Genomic DNA, 21,874 nt, shown 5'->3' on the forward strand with positions numbered 1-21,874 from the left:
AAATACCCTCAGACTTCAAGAAGAATATAATAATTCCAATCCCAAAGAAAGCAGGTGTTGACAGATGTGAAAATTACCGAGGTCACAGCTGCGAAATACTAACGCGAATTCTTTACAGACGAATGGAAAAACTGTTAGAAGCCGACCTCGGGGAAGATCAGTTTGGAGTCCGTAGAAATGTTGGAACACGTGAGGCAATACTGACCCTACGACTTATCTTAGAAGAAAGAGTAAGGAAAGGCAAACCTACGTTTCTAGCATTTGTAGACTTAGAGAAAGCTTTTGACAATGTTGATTGGAATACTCTCTTTCAAATTCTAAAGGTGGCAGGGGTAAAATACAGGGAGCGAAAGACTTTTTACAATTTGTACAGAAAGCAGATGGCAGTCGTATGAGTCGAGGGGTATGAAAGGGAAGCAGTGGTTGGGAAGGGAGTGAGACAGGGTTGTAGCCTCTCCCCGTTGTTATTCAATCTGTATATTGAGCAAGCAATAAAGAAGACAAAGGAAAAGTTCGGAGTAGGTGTTAAAATCCATGGAGAAGAAATAAAAACTTTGAGGTTCGCCGATGACATTGTAATTCTGTCAGAGACAGCAAAGGACTTGGAAGAGCAGCTGAACGGAATGGACAGTGTCTTGAAAGGAGGGTATAAGATGAACATCAACAAAAGCAAAACGAGGATAATGGAATGTAGTCGAATTAAGTCGGGTGATTCAGAGGGAATTAGATTAGGAAATGAGACAAGTAAAGTAGTAAAGGAGTTTTGCTATTTGGGGAGCAAAATAACTGATGATGGTCGAAGTAGAGAGGATATAAAATGTAGACTGGCAGTGGCAAGGAAAGCGTTTCTGAAGAAGAAAAATTTGTTAACATCGAGTATAGATTTAAATGTCAGGAAGTCGTTTCTGAAAGTATTTGTATGGAGTGTAGCCATGTATGGAAGAAAACGTGGACGATAAGTAGTTTAGACAAAAAGAGAATAGAAGCTTTCGAAATGTGTTGTTACAGAAGATTGCTGAAGATTAGATGGGTAGATCACATAACTAATGAGGAGGTATTGAATAGAATTGGGGAGAAGAGGAGTTTGTGGCACAACTGGACTAGAAGAAGGGATCGGTTGGTAGGACATGTTCTGAGACATCGAGGGATCACCAATTTAGTATTGGAGGGCAGCGTGGTGGGTAAAAATTGTAGAGGGAGACCAAGAGATGAATAGACTAAGCAGATTCAGAAGGATGTAGGCTGCAGTAGGTACTGGGAGATGAAGATGTTTCATTTCATGTAGTTTATGTTCGCTGCTGCCCTGGCCAGCACATTCTCCAGATCTCTCACCAATTGAAAAGGTCTGGTCTATGGTGGCCGAGCAACTGGCTCGTCACAATACGCCAGTCACTGCCCTTGATGAACTGTGGTATCGTGTTGAAGCTGCATGGGCAGCTGTACCTGTTCAGGCCATCCAAGTTTTGCTTGACTCAATGCCCAGGCGTATCGAGGCCGTTATTACGGCCAGAGGTGGTTGTTCTGGCTACTGATTTCGCAGGATCTATGCACCCAAATTGCGTGAAAATGCGGTCGCAAATCAGTTCTAGTATAATATATTTGTCCAATGAATACCCGTTTGTCATCTGCATTTCTTCTTGGTGTAGCAATTTTAATGGCCAGTAGTGTAACTAAAACTCAGCGGCGAAGTACGTTATAATCGTTGCATGATATGAAGTTTGACTTAGAACAGCCACAAAAATAAATTACTCCTCCACTCGGAAGAAAATAAGTGTGTGAAATAACGAAAACTGTTCACTGAAAATTAATCTGCTTGCTAGCACGACACCGGACAATCCCGACAACACACACTGTTTGCTGAAGTACGCAAGATGGGGTCTGCCCTGGAATAAAAGCGAGTCACCTCTAACTGGGCATCCTGTTCTTCTGTGTCTGAAGTAATTACGCTCTCGAAAGGAAATACGAATGAGTTGATGCAGCAGCTAAAGGTAAACGATCTACTATAAATTTGTCTGTCAAAGAGAACCTGCGAACTTTAGTGTGCCATAAGGTTCAATGCATACGCGACAAAAATATTCTACATTTTAGTATAGATTGTGGAGGTGGGTTTTTAGTGGAAAGAAAATCGTTCTTGTGAAATGGAACTCTGACTATTGACAAAAAGAGTGCACAAACACAAGAATTATAAAATTCCCTGGTCACAAAATTTACAGTCATTTCAAGCAGCATCCTTATTAGCGACGTAATGAAAAATAAAGAAATGAAATTAACAGTTATCATGAAACTTATACACTGAACCGCCAACGAAACCGGAATAGGCATGCGTATGCAAACACAGAGTTATGTAAACAGGCAGAAGACGGCGCTGCGGTCGGCAACGCCTGTATAAGAGAAGTAAGTGTCTGGCGCAGTTGTTAGATGAGTTACTTCTCCTTCAATGGCTCGTTGTCAAGATTTAAGTGAGTTTGAACGTGGTGTTACCAGTAGGCGCACGCACGATGGGACAAAGTATCTCCGAGGTAGCGATGAACTGGGGATTTATCCCGTACCATCGTTTCACGAGGGTACCGTGAACATCAGGAATGCGGTAAAAAATCAAATCTCCGACATCGCTGGGGCCGGAAAAGGATAAAGCTAGAACGGAGCCAATGACAACTGAAGAGAATCATTCAACGCGACTGAAGTGCAACACTTGCACGAATTGTTGCAGATTTGAATGCTGGGCCATCAACAAGTGTCAGCATGCGAACCACTCAACGAAACATCACCGATATGGGATTTCCGAGCCGAAGGGCCACTCGTGTACCCTTGATGACTGCACGACACAAAACTTTACACCTGACCTGGGCCCGTCAACACCGACATTGGACTGTTGATGACTGGAAACGTGTTGCCTGGTCGGAGGAGTCTCGTTTCAAATTGTGTCGAGCGGATGGACGTGTATGGGTATGGAGACAACGTCATGGATGCACGGACCCTGTATGGGAGCAGGTTGAAGATGGTGGAGGCTGTGTAATGGTGTGGGGTGTGTGCTGTTGGAGTGATATGGGACCCCTGATACATCTAGATACCACTCTGACAGGTGACACGTACGTGAGCACTCATAAGGACCGGCGCATGTGCCAAAGCTAGCATCGGCAACTACGGCTGGAATGGGCGAGTGACAATGGGCACTGGAGGTTGGCGCAGTGGCAGAGTGCTGCAGGGTCTGACGAACCCCGATACCTTCTTCATCGTCCCGATGGGACGGCGCGATTCCGTTGTCTTCCAGGGGAACAACTCCCCGACACCTGTACTGCGACACGGAGACAAGATATCGGGGGCTCCATTATGCTCTGCGGACCATTCATGTGGGCAACCATGGGTCCAGTGCAGCTCGTGAAAGGGACCAGGACAGCCAAGGAGTATCCTACTCTAGTTGCAGACCACATATGCCCCTTCATGACGATCATGTTTTCCAACAGCAGTGACATTTTTCAACAAGATAATGCACTTTGTCACAAGGCCAGGAGTGAGATAGGGTGGCCAGTTACAAGTGATACGTTGCCCCCCCCCCCCAACTCCTACAGATCTAAAACAGATCGAACGCATCTTAGATGTGATTGGATGTGACGTCAGAGCTCATCGCCATCCCCCCCTCCTCCCCCCCTTCCTGGTACTTTTTGCGAATTAAGTAATTTTGTGTGTGCAGATGTGGTATGAACTCCCTCCAGCGACCTAGCGAGATCTAATTGCTCCCGTGTCACCCTGCTTCGTCGCTGTCCCAAGGAGGACATACTGGCTGTTAGGTAGGTGGTCTTAATGTTCTGGCTAGTCAGTGTGTAATACCTTGCGACATGTTATGTAAATGCGAGTGGTGCATCGTTCCTTCCTAGACGCGTTGGTTAGGCCACATTGGTTAACCACACCAACAAATCGATCGTGGTGTGGTCATGACAATGTCCAAACGCGACAGTTCTGCCGTTTGCTGTTCTGTCTCGTCTTCAGACGATTCACTTCCCCTGCACTGACTCTGTGCAACAGTCTGTCACACACACACACACACACACACACACACACACACGCCGCTTCACTGCTTTGATGCATGTGAATTGAGGAGCTTCACGTGAAGTCCTGGTAGCAGCCCCACACCGTCTACACTTGGTATTTTGTCCGTGGCCAATACTACACGGCCATGGTCAATACGATGGTGAATTTTGGTGAATCTTTTTCAAGGAAAACGAAAACGTTGTAACTTGGAATGTGAATGAAAAGCAAAGGAAAGTGTCTGGGAAAAAAAAATCCGAGTACATCTGTGGTGTCTTTATTGCCCGTCTGCAATGTACAAAGGGAGACAAGTGTGCGGCAAAGGCGACAACAGCGCAGCACCGCCAGGTGACGTCACAGTAGGGCCGGCAGCGCTCTACGAAAGTCGCAGGCGGCGCAGGAGTCGGCGGCGTTTCTGCGCAGCGCGACGCGGCGTCTTCAGGAGCGGCTAGCGCGAGAAGTCGCCGCACTTGAAGCACTTGCACTCGGCGGGCTCGCGAAGCCGGATGTCCATGGTGGCCATGCCCTCGGCGGTGAGGCGTGCGCCGTCCGGGTCGTAGCAGTGCGACAGCGTCACGGTGCGCTCGCGCAGGAAGGACTCGCGGCAGCAGTAGCACTCCTGCCGAAACACACACGCTGTGCTCAGTAACTGGGTTCGGAGGACAGATACTTTTTGAACGTACTGTACTCAAAGCACAATTTCAGCAGATGTACAATGTCAGATCATCACTTTGGGAAAGCACTGTACTTAGAGAGGAAATTTTTTGAACATACTTTACTCAAAGCACAATTTCAGCACATGTACAAGAAAAGAAATTTTTTGAACATACTGTATTCAAAGCACAATTTCAGCACATGTACAATGTCAGATCATCACTTTGGGAACGCACTGTACTTAGAAAAGAAATTTTTTGAACATACTGTACTCAAAGCACAATTTCAGCAGATGTACAATGTCAGATCATCACTTTGGGAACGCACTGTACTTAGAAAAGAAATTTTTTGAACATACTGTACCAAAAGCACAATTTCAGCACATGTACAATGTCAGATCATCACTATGGGAACGCACTGTACTTAGAAAAGAAATTTTTTGAGCATACTGTACTCAAAGCACAATTTCAGCACATGTACAATGTCAGATCATCACTTTGGGAACGCACTGTACTTATAAAAGAAATTTTTTGGACATACTGTACTGTACTGTAGGTTGTAGTAGGTACTGGAAGATGAAGAAGCTTGCACAGGATAGAGTAGCATGGAGAGCTGCATCAAACCAGTCTCTGGACTGAAGACCACAACAACAACAACTGTACTCAAAACAGTGTACTCAGAAAAGAAATTTTTTGAATGTACTATACTCATTTCAACTGATACACAATGTCAGATCATACCCTTTGGAATGCACTGTACTCAAACAAGAAATTTTTTGAACCTACTGTACTCAATACATGTTTTTAACTGATATGCAATGTCAGTGGGAATGCACTGTAGTCAGAAAAAAGTTTGAGCTTACTGTACTCAAAATACACCTCCAACTCACATACAACGTCTGATCCTACCTTTGGGAACTCACTCTACTCAAAGAAAATTTTTTGAAACTACTGTAGTCAAAACACAATTTCAACTGATAAACAACGTCAGATCACAGCTTTGCGAACGTACTGTACTCAGAAAAGAATTTTTTTTGAACATACTTTACTGAGAAAGTACTTTCAGATGATATTCGATATCAGACCATTCCTGGGAACTTAAGTTCAGTTAATTCAAATTGTCAGATCACAATTTTTTCAACATGCTGTACTCAGATACCAATTACTCATTATATCAAGTGTCAGATCACACCTTTGGGAACACACTGTTCTCGAAGCCTAAGTTCTCTTAATGCAACCACTCAGAAAAGAAAGTTTTTGAATATGCTATAATCAGTACCAATTTCAGATGATTTTCGGTGTCATATCGTACCTTTGGGAACACACTATGCTCAGAACTAAAGTTCTCTTAATGCACACTCTCAGAAGAGAAATGTTATGAACATATTGTACTCATATAAGTATTTCAGATGACACCTCTAAGAACACATTGAACTGACGGTATTATGAAAGAAACAGTCTCCTAAGGGGACCTTTGTTGCTCTCCTATCATCTCCAAAGTTGCAGGACTTGAACATCAGCACCCAGGCATCGATCTCCTACGTCAGTACGATGAGATTCTCAAAACAACACGAAAAAATCGGCTTCGCGCATAAAAAAAAACCAAGTGCAATATTTGTAGTTTGTTAACAAGATCGTCGGCAACTCTGCGTGTAGCAGATTCTGTCTGCAATAATAAAATTGCTGTCAATCATAAATTCTATATTTATTAACAAATTCGAATGGTAATTAACATACACTGAATCACAATTAAATTAAAATTCTGTGCAGGCATTCCAAAAGCCTTTCTGTCGAATAAAGAAATGTATGTGCGTCAATAGCACAGTTCAGACATAATCCATTTTGAGTAATATCATGCTGGAAAAGATAATGAAAACACGTAACGAAGACGCGGAAGAAGAAGGAGTGCAAGGAACTGTCTAGGTTGAAAGAAGCAAGATTAGAATGTTGACCTCCAAACTTTCGGTGATGATTCGGCATTGTCAGCAAACGATAAACAAGAATCTCCAATAATGCTCGAAAAAACTACTCTAGATAGCAGAGGAAAGAGGACTAAAGAGGGCTCATGATCTGTGAAGAAACAGAAAACACGAAATACAAACCGGATGAAGAAACTCAACTGAATGCAAGGTTTGGAGAAATCAAGAAAACAGATATGTAAATCTAAGTATCTTGGTGAATGGATCCAACTGAATGGACTTGATGGAGAAACAAACAAAGGACGAAATGGTTCAAATGGCTCTGAGCACTATGGGATTTAACATCTTAGGTCATCAGTCCCCTAGACTTAGAACTACTTAAACCTAACTAACCTAGGGACATCACACACTTCCATGCCCGAGGAAGGGTTCGAACCTGCGATCATTGCAGCAGCGTGGTTCCGGACTGAAGCGCCTAGAACCGCTCGGCCTCAGCGGCCGGTCGAAGGACGAGCATAGATCTTAGTACAGAATAGGTAATGTCCTACAATGCAAAGTTTAGGCACTATACGACAGGTGTTAGCACTTTGAGTGCGTTAGAAAGAAAGCCATGCTCATAATACCGCTGACACAGAGGAGTGTTACGCCAGCACTTCCAGTTTCTGACAATGATAATATACAGAACAATAGAAAAGAAAATTGAGGATGTGTTAGATTACGATCAGTTTCGCTTTAGGAACGGTAATGACACCAGAGAGGCAATTCTGAATTTGCCGTTGGTAATGAAAGCAAGACTAAAGAAAAATCAAGACAAGGCCTGGAAAAAAAATGGCTCTGAGCACTATGGGACTTAACTTCTGAGGTCATCAGTCCCCTAGAACTTAGAACTACTTAAACCTAACAAACCTAAGGACATCATACACATCCATGCCCAAGGCAGGATTCGAACCTGCGACCGTAGCGGTCTCGCAGCACCAGACTGTAGCGTCTAGAACCGCTCGGCCACCCTGGCCGGCAAGACCTGGAAAAAGCGTTACATTGTCAGATGGCGCAAGATAATCGAAATCCTTAGAAAAATACGTGTAAGATATAGGAAAAGACGAGTAATACAGAGGGGTCCAAAAAATGCATCCACTGTTTAAAAGTCCATAACTTGCATACTAATTAACGAAGTTGTCTCACTTTTGCTGAAAGTGTAGCTTAAAGTCCAACTTAAAGATATCACTGTAGGTGTTCTAAATGGTCCCCATTAACATCCACACACAAACGATGCTGCCGAACTGCAACACGAACTACCGACTGCAACGTGTTCAGTTGGATATTTGCACACGAGTGTACGATGGATTCTCGAAGTTCATCCAATGTGCGTGGCTTTTGTCGTCGATAAACGACGTACTTTAGTGTTCCCCACGGGTAAAAGTCCAGAGGAGTTAGGTCTGGGGAACGTGGTGGATGCTCCACAGCACCTCTACGGCCTATCCATCTTCCTCATAGATTTTCATCGAGATACGCCCCAACACGATTTTGGTAGTGGGCTGGGGCACCATCTTGTTGAAAGTAAACTCTTCCGTCTCCATACAGGTCTCGGATGGCAGGTAAAATGGATGTCTGAAGCTTCTGAAGGTACACCTCACCGTTAACTGTGCCGTCAAAGAAGGATGGCCCAATCGAGCCCCGGTAAGACAACCCACACCACACATTTACTCCTGGCAAATTCACGGCTTTGTCTACACGGACGTTCGGATTTTCGGCAGCCCAGTAGATGCAATTGTGGCGATTTACTGTACCACTGAGTTTGAGCTGTGCCTCATCGCTGTGCCTCATCAGACCACACAATCATCTCTGCAAACTCTTCATCGTTGCGCACCATGTTAGCAAACCACTCGCAGTGCTACTTCGCTGTCTTCAAAATTCGCCGAACACTTGAGCGACTCACTCCAGTTTCACGGGCACACTGTCTCACAGACTTCTGTAGTGAGCGAGTGAATTGTTGTAACACACGACGGGAGTTAGCTGGACTTGTTACTGTTACAGGTCGTCCAGATCGTTGTTTGTGTACATCTTTGACACAGCCTTCGGCTTCAAATTTGTCTCGAATGCGACGAATCGTTAAACGCGTCGGTGGCTCTGTTTGATACTCATTTCGCCATTGCCGCTGAACCTCATTAATGTTTTCGTACTTAAAATATCACTTCAAAACTGATTTCCTTTAATCGAATGTAAGCCTTGCGCCAGCCATCTTTACTCGAGTAACTAGGTGTAACTAAGAACAAAACACTGACTATCTGGCGACTGTCATCTGACAAAACAAAACAACGCAATACAACGCTTGTGTGGCGATTGCCGGAACTACAAACTATTACACAACCAAAGATGAGACAACTCCGTCAATTAGTTTGCCAGTTGTGGACTTTTAAACAGTTGATACATTTTTTTGGACCCCTCTGTATACATGTACAACAACCAAGAGGGAACAAATAAGAGTGGGACACCAAGAATAAAGTGTTCGCATTAAACAGGGTGTAACACAGGGATGTAGTCTTTCGCTCCTACTGTTGAATCTGTACGTCGGAGAAGCAATGACGGAAATAAAAGAAAGGTTCAAGAGTGAGATTAAAATTGAAGGTGGAAGGATGTGAGTTTTAAGATTCCATGACGAAATTGCGATCGTCGGGGAAGGTGAAGAGGAATTCTAGGATCTGCTGAATAGAATGAACAGTCTAATGAGTACGGACTATGGATTGAGAATAAATCGAAGAAAGACGAAAGGAATCAGAAGCAGCAGAAATGAGAATAGCGAAAAAACGTAACACCAGAATTGGTAAAAATGTCGTGTGACTAGGGCCTCCCGTCGGGTAGACCATTCGCCAGGTGCAAGTCTTTACATTTGACGCCACTTCGGCGACTTGCGCGTCGATGGGGATGAAATGACGATGATTAGGACAACACAACACTCAGTCCCGGAGCGGAAAAAAACCTCCGACCCAGGCAGGAATCGAACCTGTGCCCTTAGCATTGACATTCTGTCGCGCCGACCACTCACCTACCGGGGGCGGACATCAGAATTGGTGATATGAAGTAGATGAAGTTAGGGAATTATCCTGCCTAGGCCGCAAAACAACCCATGATGGACGTAGCAAGCAGGACATAAAAAGCAGACTAGCACTGGGAAAAAGGGCATTCCTGGTCAAGAGAAATCTGGCAGCATCAAAAATGAGTCTTAATTTGAGGAAGAAATTTTTGAGAATGTAAAGCAAAACGAGGATAATGGAATGTGGTCGAATTAAGTCGGGTGATGCTGAGGGAATTAGATTAGGAAATGAGACACTTAAAGTAGTAAAGGAGTTTTGCTATTTGGGGAGCAAAATTACTGATGATGGTCGAAGTAGAGAAGATATAAAATGTAGACTGGCAATGGCAAGGAAAGCGTTTCTGAAGAAGAGGAATTTGTTAACATCGAATATATATTTAAATGTCAGGAAGTCGTTTCTGAAAGTATTTGTATGGAGTGTAGCCATGTATGGAAGTGAAACATGGACGATACATAGCTTGGACAAGAAGAGAATAGAAGCTTTCGAAATGTGGTGCTACAGAAGAATGCTGAAGATTAGATGGGTAGATCACGTAACTAATGAGGAGGTATTGAATAGAATTGGGAGGAGAGGAGTTTGTGGCATAACTTGACTAGAAGAAGGGATCGGTTCGTAGGACATGTTCTGAGGCATCAAAGGATCACAAATTTACCATTGGAGGGCAGCGTGGAGGGTAAAAATCGTAGAGGGAGACCAAGAGATGAATACACTAAGCAGATTCAGAAGGATGCAGGTTGCAGTAGGTACTGGGAGATGAAGAAGCTTGCACAGGATAGAGTAGGATGGAGAGCTGCATCAAACCAGTTTCAGGACTGAAGACCACAACAACAACAACAACAACGTTGAAAGCACAACATTGTATGGTAGCGATACATGGACTGTGGGGAAACAGGAATAGAAGAGAACGGAACCATTTGAGATGTGGTGCTACAGACGAATGTTGAAAATTAGGTGGGCTGATAAGGTAAATAATGAGGAAGTTTTCCGTAGAATCGCTGAGGAAAGAAAAATATTGAAAACACTGACAAGAAGAAGGGACAGGATGATACATGTGTTAAGACATTGCGGAATGAGTTCCATGATGTTAGAGGAAGCTGCAGAGGGTAAAAACTGTAGAGGGATGCAGAGACTGGAATACATCCAACAAATAATTGAGGACGTAGGTTGCAAGTGGTGCTCTGAGATGAAGAGGTCGGCACTGGAGAGGAATTCGTGGTGGTCCACATCAAACCAGTCAGAAGACTGATGACGCAAAACAAATAAACAAATAAAAATATTAAAATGTAAATGACTTGACAGCGAAGGATCAGTCACTGTGTTGATAACCCTTTCGTTGTAAGCAGCGGAACGTGAAAATCATGTGAAGGTTGGTAGGACGCCCTTAGCCTTGTAAGTAGGCTGTTTAGGTTTTTATGTTGGTAACGCCGTGTAGCGCTCTATATGAAAATCAATGGCTGTGCTGTGTGAACTCTGTGGTTGGTTTGCATTGTTGTAATTTGCTATTGTAATGTTGGGCAGTTGGATGTGAACAGCGCGTAGCGTTGCGCAGTTGGAGGTGAGCCGCCAGCAGTGGTGGATGCGGGGAGAGAGATGGCGGAGTTTTGAGAGCGGATGATCTGGACGTGTGTCCGGCAGAGACAGTAAATTTGTAAGACTGGATGTCATAAACTGTTATATATAGCCGGCCAGTGTGGCCACGTGGTTCTAGGCGCTTCAGTCTGGAACCGCGCGACCGCTACGGTCGCAGGTTCGAATCCTGCCTCGAGCATGGATGTGTGTGATGTCCTTAGGTTAGTTCGGTTTAAGTAGTTCTAAGTTCTAGGGGACTGATGACCAGAGCAGGTAAGTCCCATAGTGCTCAGAGCCATTTGAACCATTTTTTGTTATATATGCCATGACTTTTGGACACAATTAAGGTAAATGCATTGTTTGTTCTCTATCAAAATCTTTCATTTGCTAACTATGCCCATCAGTAGTTAGTGACTTCAGTAGTTTGAATCTTTTATTTAGCTGGCAGTACTGGCGCTCACTGTATTGCAGTAGTTTGAGTAACGAAGATTTTTGAGAGGTGAGTGATTCGTGAAAGGTATAGGTTATTGTTAGTCAGGGCCATTCTTTTGTAGGGATTATCGAAAGTCAGATTGCGTTGCGCTAAAAATATTGTGTGTCAGTTTAGTGATGTTCAGAATAAGTAAAGAGAGTAATGTCTGAGTACGTTCAGTTTTGCTCAGCTGTTTGAAAAGCAAATAATGTAAGAGGTTTATCAGCACAGTCATTCATAAATTTTTCTAAGGGGACGTTTCAGGCTGTATGAAACGTGCCTTAGTATTACTCTGCGGAAGCCACGCCCCCAAACATGTGATATACGAAGCTAATCGGCAATTCTAGGTAGAAACTTACGACTACCTGCTACCTGCTGGAAACACATTATTTGATATTAACGGTTCGTAAAACTTTGACTGTTATTATTGAAATCCTTGTGGGAAATATTCGAAATGTATACTAATCGCTTAAATCCTATAAATCGTTTTGGGTGTTTTCACCTTCGAGCCTTTAACAAGCTGCACCTGGTGCCGGCCGGTGAGGCCGAGCGGTTCTAGGCGCCTCAGTCTCAAACCGCACGACCTCTACGGTCGCAGGTTCGAATCCTGCCTCGGGCGTGGATGTTTGTGATGTCCTTAGGTTAGTTAGGTTTAAGTAGTTCTAAGTTCTAGGGGACTGATGACCTCAGATGTTAAGTCCCATAGTGCTCGGAGCCATTTTTGAGCACCTGGTTACTGGTATCTTTGGGTATGATCATGGAGAATAAATATATACCGGGTGATCAAAAAGTCAGTATAAATTTGAAAACTGAAAAAATCACGGAATAATGTAGATAGAGAGGTACAAATTCACACACATGCGTCGAATGACATGGGGCTTTATTACAACCAAAAAAATACAAAAGCTCAAAAAATGTACTACAGATGGCGCTTCATCTGATCAGAATAGCAATAATTGGCATAACGAAGTAAGACAAGGCAAAGATGATGTTCTTTACAGGAAATGCTCAATATGTCCACCATCATCCCTCAACAATAGCTGTAGTCTAGGAATAATGTTGTGAACAGCACTGTAAAGCACGTCCGGAGTTATGGTGAGGCATTGGCGTCGGATGTTGTCTTTCAGCATCCCTAGAGATGTCGGTCGATCACGATACACTTGCGACTTCAGGTAACCCCAGAGCCAGTAATCGCACAGACTGAGGTCTGGGGACCTGGGAGGCCAAGCATGACGAAAGTGGCGGCTGAGCACACGATCATCACCAAACGACGCGCGCAAGAGATCTGTCGGACATTTTGTGAACTTTGTTTTTTTTTGGTTCTAATAAAAACGCATGTCATTCCAAGCACGTGTGTCAATTTTTACCTCTCTATCTACATTATTCCGTGGTTATTCGGTTTTCAAATTTATACTGACTTTTTGATCACCCGGTACATAGAGTAAGCTACAGAGTGGAAATATCTCTGGAGTGAGCACTGCATTCTGCGCATGTTGTCAACATTTATCTGGAATTGTCACGTGATATCGGGACGACGCTCTTTGTTTGAGGCCTATCCACATTGGATGTCACATCACGTCACGTCAAAATATCCTACAATGCCTTTCGTATGGCGGCATTGTTACAGTTCGTCAACCGACTGTCGCGTCACGTTACGTCACGTTAAAGTTTCTCTGGAAGAAAGTTTTGACGTTATCATCGTCTGCCAACGCCGTAAGTTAACCTATTTTCACCAAGGTCGCTCGCTTTACAGTGGTTGATTTTGTGCTTTCCTGTCTTCATAATCTTTATTTTATTGTTATTCTCTGTTTTAGTGGCTAATTGCAAATGTTCCGTCGCGACTTGAATATTGTTTCCATTGAGTGTTCTTAAGCAAGCGGGGTCAGACATCTGAAAGCGAAAAATTATTTAGATTTTACAATAACAGTGACGCCCACAATGTATATAAACAACATAAGTTGAGGAAGCAATCTACATTATATAACATCTTAAGTGAAAATGGCAGCTTTTATGACGTAGAAAACATACAGTTGGTTGTTGTTGTTGTGGTCTTCAGTCCTGAGACTGGTTTGATGCAGATCTCCATGCTACTCTATCCTGTGCAAGCTTCTTCATCTCCCAGTACCTACTGCAGCCTACGTCCTTCTGAATCTGCTTAGTGTATTCATCTCTTGGTCTCCCTCTACGATTTTTACCCTCCACGCTGCCCTCCAATACTAAACTGGTGATCCCTCGATGTCTCAGAACATGTCCTACCAACCGATCCCTTCTTCTAGTCAAGTTGTGCCACAACCTCATCTCGGTTATGTAAGGAAAAAATAGATGAGGTAAACTGCCTCAATTTATTTCTTTATAGCTATTTTTGACGTGTTTGTATCTAGTATTTCGCGCAGCAAATAAGTGTCGTTGTTCTGAAATGTCGTTTAATTTCTCAGTACTTTGCCAAACAAAACTGATCAACAACTTACGTTAGTAAGTTTGCTTTGGCGATTAATAACATTTACGACTCTAAGTTGCTCAGTTCCGACCCCATGCTATGACATTTTGAATCACAGATGGTAGCTCATAATCTCACTTTCATCTTTCAGTACTGGACTAAGAGAACTGAAGTGACATGACGTGACAGACAGTGCGAAACACACACTGACATGGTGATGTTCGTCAACGCTACGAGCCCATTCTATACCAGATATCAAATGAAAATTGTTATGGTGTACACGAAACACATATACGAAAGGCATAGCACCTACGAAGGAAATCTGCCTATACTAGCGATAGAACGATGTTCAGAATGTATAGGGTGCATTTCGGGCCAACCTACGTCATCACAATATCGCGTGAGCACAGTGGCAATATATGTTGAAACATAAAATCAGTTCTGCTCAAATGAATGCTCTGTGCAGTGAACATTCTGACGTGCAGAACGAGAAATCTGTTAGCAGCTAAAATTACGTGATTTTGGGATTAGCCTGTATATCACTTTGCGTACTTTGAGTGTTATTACTTCGCTGCTACAGATAGATCACCTTCAGATGTACTTTGAAACTTTAAATAAGCGTTTTACAGACATTTTTAGCAGTTAGATATCAGGAAATGAAGCAGAAGTAAAGATATGAATAACAATAGTACTCTGCTTTGTCGTTACGGTGTCATAGCTCGGATTCCATTTTATTTACGTTTTTTTCCGTAATGTGATAAGAAGCGACGGCCAACAATATTTCTTTACGTTTTCTGTTGAACTTTTGACATAGTCTAATCTCTGTCCTAATTAATTACATTATAACAACACTGAAAACGGCACCGAAGCGTCACGAAAAAAGAACGCATTTTGTACTCTGAAATTGTTGCAGTAAATGAGGTAAACGATTTGCACCACCCGCTTCTCCATTATCATTTTCAATATTTCTCTACTTATCCTTCTGCTTCTATAGACAAATGAAACATCTGTATCATTTTTGCGCCATCTCATCAAAAAATTAAACGATACACTATGCACAAAAATAAACAATTATAAGATGAATGTTTGAATTTAGGAGTAATAAAATAAGTCAGAGCGAACAATAGTTTTCTAGTCTTTGTATTGTATTGATTCATGTTGTCGAATCTGTTCTAGTTGGCTAAGTTACAATGACAGTGTACAGAAATCTGTCTCATGCACAAATACTTAAATATATGGAAAGGTTTGAGAACCTGCATAAACTGGAGGAAATCAATCAGACTGTCACGAATAAATTTTATCTGCATATGAACATAGTTCCAATATGTGTATACACTGACTGGCAGTTTAGTCACACGCACTTGCAGATTTATCTAGTACTTGTAAAAACATCGCAGAAATTATGTACACAGTACAAGACTTTGTAATACCGTATTTCGATGTTTTTTAACATATAAAGTGCCTCAAAACAATATGATGTTCGTAATTATACATTTGTTGTACGTACCTATCAAAAGTAAGTGGTCCCCCTTTCACATACTTCTCTCTACATTACAGTGACGACAATACTATACCACAGCTGTTACTAAAACTGAGACGCACAGAAACGTATATAAAACAAGGTGAATACGAGCAATATTCAAGCTTTGCTACTATCGCAAATTGTAGAGAAGCAGGACTGTCCCAGAATAACGTGAGTAGCCTGGTTTGATGTTGAGAACATGCGCGGTATGCTATGCTCAACCCACAGATATGCATGCTCTATGGATATACTACCTGGTGTAAAACACCGATAAGAATGAAAACGTCAACAGAAAACGATATTTAGAAAGAATTTCAGTATTGAGATGAAAGAACTAGATATCGAGAAGTATCGATATATTTTCCGCGTCCCCCCACGTCCTAGAGATCGCTCTCCAGAGCGTTCACTGTGAGACCCGTGTGCTGCAGTGATGAAGGATACATACCTTGAGGAAGCCGGTGGGCGTGGTGACGGAGGGCTGGACTTGCGAGTTGCACGCCCCCTCACACTTGTTGACGCCCACCTCGCTGGTGCAGGTCCTCTGCAGCCGGCCCAGCTCGTCGAACTCCTCTGCGGACAGAAAAGAATGCGCTGGTTCCTCAAGGCTCCATTCTGGGTCCTCTTCAGTTCCTGACATATTCACTATGTGATCAAAAATATCCGGACACCCCCAAAAATCTTATGGTTTTTTTTTATATTAGGTGCGATGTACTGCCACCTACTCTCATGTACTTCATATCAGCGACCTCAGTAGTCATTAGACGTCGTGAGAGAGAACTCTGCAGAACTGACGGACTTCGAATGTGGTCAGGCGATGGAGTGTGACTTGTGTCACGCGTCTGTACGCGAGATTTCCACACTCCTAAACATCCCTGTTTCTGATGTGATAGTGAATTGGAAACGTGAAGGGACACATACAGCACAAAAGCGTACACGCTGACCTCGTCTGTTGACTGACAAAGACCGGTGACAGTTGAAGATGGTCGTAATGTGTAAGAGGCAGACAACTATCCACAACTTCACAGAGGAATTCCAAAAGTGCATCAGCATCCACTGCAAGTACTGTGACAGTTAGGCAGAAGATGAGAAAACTTGGATTCTAAGGTCCAGCGGCTGCTCATAAGCCACACATCACGCCAGTAAATTCCAAACGACGCCTCGCTTGGTGTAAGGACGGTAAACACTGAACAGTGGTAAAACGTTGTGTGGGGTGACGAATCACGGTACGCAATGTGGCGATGCGGCGGCACGGTGTGGGTATGGCGAATGCCCGGTGAACGTCATCTGCCAGCGTGTGTAGTACCAACAGTAAAATTCGGAGGCGGTGGTGTTATTGTGTGGTCATGTTTTTCGTGGAGTGCACCCATTGTTGTTTTACGTGTCACTATCTCAACACAGGTCAACAATGATGCTTTAACCACATTCTTGCTTCCCACTGTTGAAGAGCAGTTCGGGGATGGCGACTGCATCTTTCAACACGATCGAGCACCTGTTCATAATGCACGGCCTGTGGCGCAGTGGTTACACGACAATAACATCCCTGTAATGGACTGGCCTGCACAGAGTCCTGGCCTGAATCCTACAGAACGCCTTTGGGATGTTTTGGAACGCCGACTTCGTGCCAGGCCTCACCGACCGACATCGATACCTCTCCTCAGTGCAGCACTCCGTGAAGAATGGGCTGCCATTCCCACCCGACTGAACATATGCCTGCGCGAGTTGAAGCTGTCATCAAGGCTAAGGGTGGGTCAACACCATATTGAATTCCAGCATTACCGGCGGAGTCATTTTCAGCCAGCTGTCTGGATACTTATGATCACATAGTGTAAATATTGTTCTCGCTATTATATGGTTCTGAGATCCTTGCATGTTTAATAAACTCAGAGGAAAAAATTAGTCACCTCTAGATTATTGGAACTAAACTAATGTCTGCCCGAACAAGAGATGAAGGGCCAACGATACCAACCAGCCGATGTGTCAATCTCGCCCCACAGGCGTCCCTAGTTTGCGAATATAGAGTGGTATGTGGTCAGCACACCGCACACCCGACGATATGTCAGTTTACGAGACCGGAGCCGCTACTTCTCAGTCGAGTAGCTCCTCAGTTTGCCTCACAAGGGCTGAGTGCACCCCGCTTGCCGACAGCGCTCAGCAGACAGGATGGTCACCCATCCTAGTGCTAGCCCAGGCCGACAGTGCTTAACTTCGGTGATATGACGGGAACCGGTGTTACCGCTGTGGTGAGGCCGATGGCAGGTCTAGATTAGTAGCATCATTCAATTCAGTGTAATTCCCGTCCTGGATTGGACAACTGCCTGAATTCGGTTAGGAGGTGAGCCCACAATGTTGTTCAGATACGTCGCATCCAGGTTAACCCATACGCTGAGGATTTGATAGTTGAGTTCCACGAAATTGCGGGGATGCCGAAGTCTGTGTTTTATCCGCCGTTCCAACACGTCCCAGAGATTTTTTATGAGGTTTAAGTCAGGTGATGCTGAAGGCCGGTCCAGATGTAGTACGGTGGGGTTGTGTTGAGAAAACCAGTCGCTTGTTCTACCAGCCCGATGAACTTTTCTGTTTCCAGGTTCAAATGGTTCAAATGGCTCTGAGCACTGTGGGACTCAACTGCTGAGGTTATCAGTCCCCTAGAACTTAGAACTAGTTAAACCTAACTAACCTAACGACATCACAAACATCCATGCCCGAGGCAGGATTCGAACCTGCGACCGCAGCGGTCTTGCGGTTCCCGACTGCAGCGCCTTTAACCGCACGGCCGCTTCGGCCGGCTATGTTTCCAGAATGAGATTTTCACTCTGCAGCGGAGTGTGCGCTGATATGAAACTTCCTGGCAGATTAAAACTGCGTGCCGTACCGAGACTCGAACTCTGGACCTTTGCCTTTCGCGGGCAAGAGCACTTGTCCGCGAAGGGCAAAGGTCCCGCGTTCGAGTCTCGGTCCGGCACACAGTTTTAATGTGCCAGGAAGTTACAACTTTTCTGTTGTCGTTATGTGACTGTGTGAGCAATGGCCGCCAATGAGATGACAGACTCCAAATGTTGATTCTACGCGGTTCCCATCACAATCTTCCCTCGCTAACAGACTATGATGGATCTCCATTCACTATCTGCAGAAATTCCAGTCGGATTTCGCAGTCATTTCGATTCACAAGCCGTGACCCAGGTCTCTGGTCTCCCTCAGTTGGAACCTTTTGCCGACAAGAATTCTAAAGTTGTGTCTCGTGGCCAGCTGCCTGTCACCACATCTCTTTGCCACATTGAACAAATTCAGCAACTTCACACACGCATGCTCATGGACGCAGCCAAACACGTTCGACTCTTTTTGCCACCCTGTCACTTTCTTACATTTACCCATGGTTACATTCAATGTCCGCCTAGAATACAACTTAGAGATTCGTTGCTTAAGCCAACTGCAGAGAGGTCACCTTCTCATGTGCTTCCCCCGAAACACAGACGAAAAAATAATTTCTGCGCGTACGTGTGTGCCATCAACGAAGTGAGTAAAACTAACTTTGTGTTCTGCCTTATGGCAGGTCTTGTCATGGGGGAAGCATCGTCAGAGAGGTCCACCGCATGAGCGTCTAGGGAAGTGATTCCAGTGGTGGTTTCCTGTTGCCTTCCACTGATGATGATGAAATGATAATGAGGACAACACAACACCCAGTCCCTCAGCAGAGAAAGTCTCCGACCCAGCCGGGAATCGAACCCGGGCCCCTTGGCGTGACAGACCGCCGCGCTGACCACACAGCTATTGGGGCGGACGACATACGAAAGGATCTACTACAGTTAAGGAACAACGGTGTTGTCGTTTTGGTCTTCAGTCCTGAGACTGGTTTGATGCAGCTCTCCATGCTACTCTATCCTGTGCAAGCTTCTTCATCTCCCAGTACCTACTGCAACCTGCATCCTTCTGAATCTGCTTTGTGTATTCATCTCTTGGTCTCCCTCTGCGATTTTTACCCTCCACGCTTCCCTCAAATACTAAATTGGTGATCCCTTGATCCCTCAGAACATCTCCTACCAACCGATCCCTTCTTCTTGTCAAGTTGTGCCACAAACTTCTCCCCAATCCTATTCAATACCCCCTCATTAGTTATGTGATCTACGCATCTAATCTTCAGCATTCTTCTGCAGCACCACATTTCAGAATCTTCCATTCTCTTCTTGTCCAAACTATTTATCGTCCATGTTTTCAGCTCAATATATAGCTACACTCCATACAAATACTTTCAGAAAGGACTTCCTGACATTTAAATCTATACTGGATGTTGACAAATTTTTCCTCTTCCGAGACGCTTTCGTTGTCATTATCCACTCCACATTTATATCCTCGCTACTTCGACCATCATCATTTATTTTGATTACCGGATAACAAAACTAACCTACTACTTTACGTGTCTCATTTCCTAATCTAACTCGCTCAGCATCACCTGATTTAATTCGACTACAATCCATTATCCTCTCTTTGCTTTTGTTGATGTTCACCTTATATCCTCCTTTCAAGACACTGCCCATTCCGTTCAACTGCTCTTCCAGGTCCTTTGCGGTGTCTGATAGAATCACAATGCTATTGACAAACGTCGACGTTTTTATTTCTTCTCCGTTGATTTTAATTCCTATTGCAAAATTTTCTTTTGTTTCCTTTACTGCTTGCTCAATATACATATTGAATAACATCGGGGATAGTCTACAACCCTCTCTCACTCCCTTTTCAGACACTGCATCCGTTTCGTATCCCTAGACTCTCATAACTACCATTCGCTTTCTGTACAAATTTTAAATAACCTTTCGCTCCCTGTATTTTGCCCCTGCCGCCTTTAGAATTTTAGCGGTGTACAATTTGGATTCTTCTTGGGTGTTAGAATACTTTGAAGCGTATGAGGGGTATCGACGAATTGACTCAGCTTCTTGTCGAATGGTTTTAGTTTATTCATTTACATTTTCCAGAAGCGTTTCTTTAGAAATCACAATGCTGCATGGTTCTGCTACAACCAAGTAAGTCATTTCTTTGTGATCTGGCAAAATCGTTTATCTCTGCTAAATACAGGTCAAAAACATGGAGACACCGCGACAAATGCATGCTTGAATGTAAATGGAGGCGACAACCAAACTTATGGGTTGCGAAGTTGTACACTGAAGAGCCAAAGAAACTGGTACACCTGCCTAATATCGTTTACGGCCCGCGCCACCACGAAGTGGTATGGACTCGACTAATGTCTGAAGTAACTATGGAGGGAATTGACACTATGAATCCTGCAGCGGTGTCCATAAATCCGTAAGAGTACGAGGCGGTGGAGATCTCTTCTGAACAGCACATTCATTCGACATATGATCAATAATGTCCATATGCGGGGAACTTTTGGGCCAGCGGAAGTGTTTAAACTCAGAAGAGTGTTCCTGGAGCCACATTGTAGGAATTCTGGAGTGGTGGGGTGTCGCATTGTCCTGCTGGAATTGCCCAAGTCCGTCAGAACGTAGAATGGACATGAACGGAAGCAGGTGATCAGACAGGATGCTTACGTATGTGTCACCTGTCACGAGTCGTATCTAGACGTATCAGGGGTCCCCTACCACATCACTCCAACTGCACACGCCCCACACAATTACAGAGCCTCCACCAGCTTGAACAGTCCGCTGCTGACATGCAAGTTCCACAGATTCGTGAGGTTGTCTCCATACCCGTACACGTCCATCCGCTCGCTACAATTTGAAACGAGACTCGTTCGACCAGGCAACACGTTTCCAGTCATCAACAGTCCGATGTCGATGCGCCCAAGCGAGGCGTAAAGCATTGTGTCGTGCAGTCATCAACGGTGCAAGAGAGGGACTTCGGATCCGAAAGTTCATATCGATCATGTTTCGTTGAATGGTTCGTGCGGAGACACTTGTTAATGGCCCAGCATTCAAATCTGCTCCAATTTGCGGAAGGGTTGCAATTCCGTCACGTTCAACGATTCTCTTCAATCGTCGTTGGTCCCGTTCTTGCAGGATCTTTTGCCGGTCGCAGCGATGTAAGAAGAGATTTTATCTTTTACCGCATTCCTGATATTCACGGTTGTTGTTGTGGTCTTCAGTCCAGAGACGGGTTTGATGCAGCTCTCCATGCTAATCTATCCTGTGCAAGCTTCTTCATCTCCCAGTACCTACTGCAACCTACATCCTTCTCA

General features: G+C 44.1%; 1 protein-coding gene across 1 annotated transcript in view; it reads right to left on the reverse strand.

Annotated features, from left to right (window-relative positions):
* Positions 1 to 4,307: 4,307 nt before the first annotated feature.
* Positions 4,308 to 21,874, reverse strand: part of LOC124720411 (partner of bursicon) — a 32,439-nt gene continuing 14,872 nt past the window's right edge. The window contains exons 3-4 of the mRNA XM_047245760.1: positions 16,136 to 16,260; positions 4,308 to 4,645 (exon numbers count right to left, since the gene is read on the reverse strand). Coding sequence (XP_047101716.1) covers positions 4,475 to 4,645; positions 16,136 to 16,260 — 296 coding nt within the window. The 3' untranslated portion in view covers positions 4,308 to 4,474. The remainder of the gene's footprint in view (positions 4,646 to 16,135; positions 16,261 to 21,874) is intronic.

This window comes from Schistocerca piceifrons, chromosome 11 (genome assembly GCF_021461385.2).
Source record: "Schistocerca piceifrons isolate TAMUIC-IGC-003096 chromosome 11, iqSchPice1.1, whole genome shotgun sequence".
NCBI classification, from domain to species: domain Eukaryota; kingdom Metazoa; phylum Arthropoda; class Insecta; order Orthoptera; family Acrididae; genus Schistocerca; species Schistocerca piceifrons.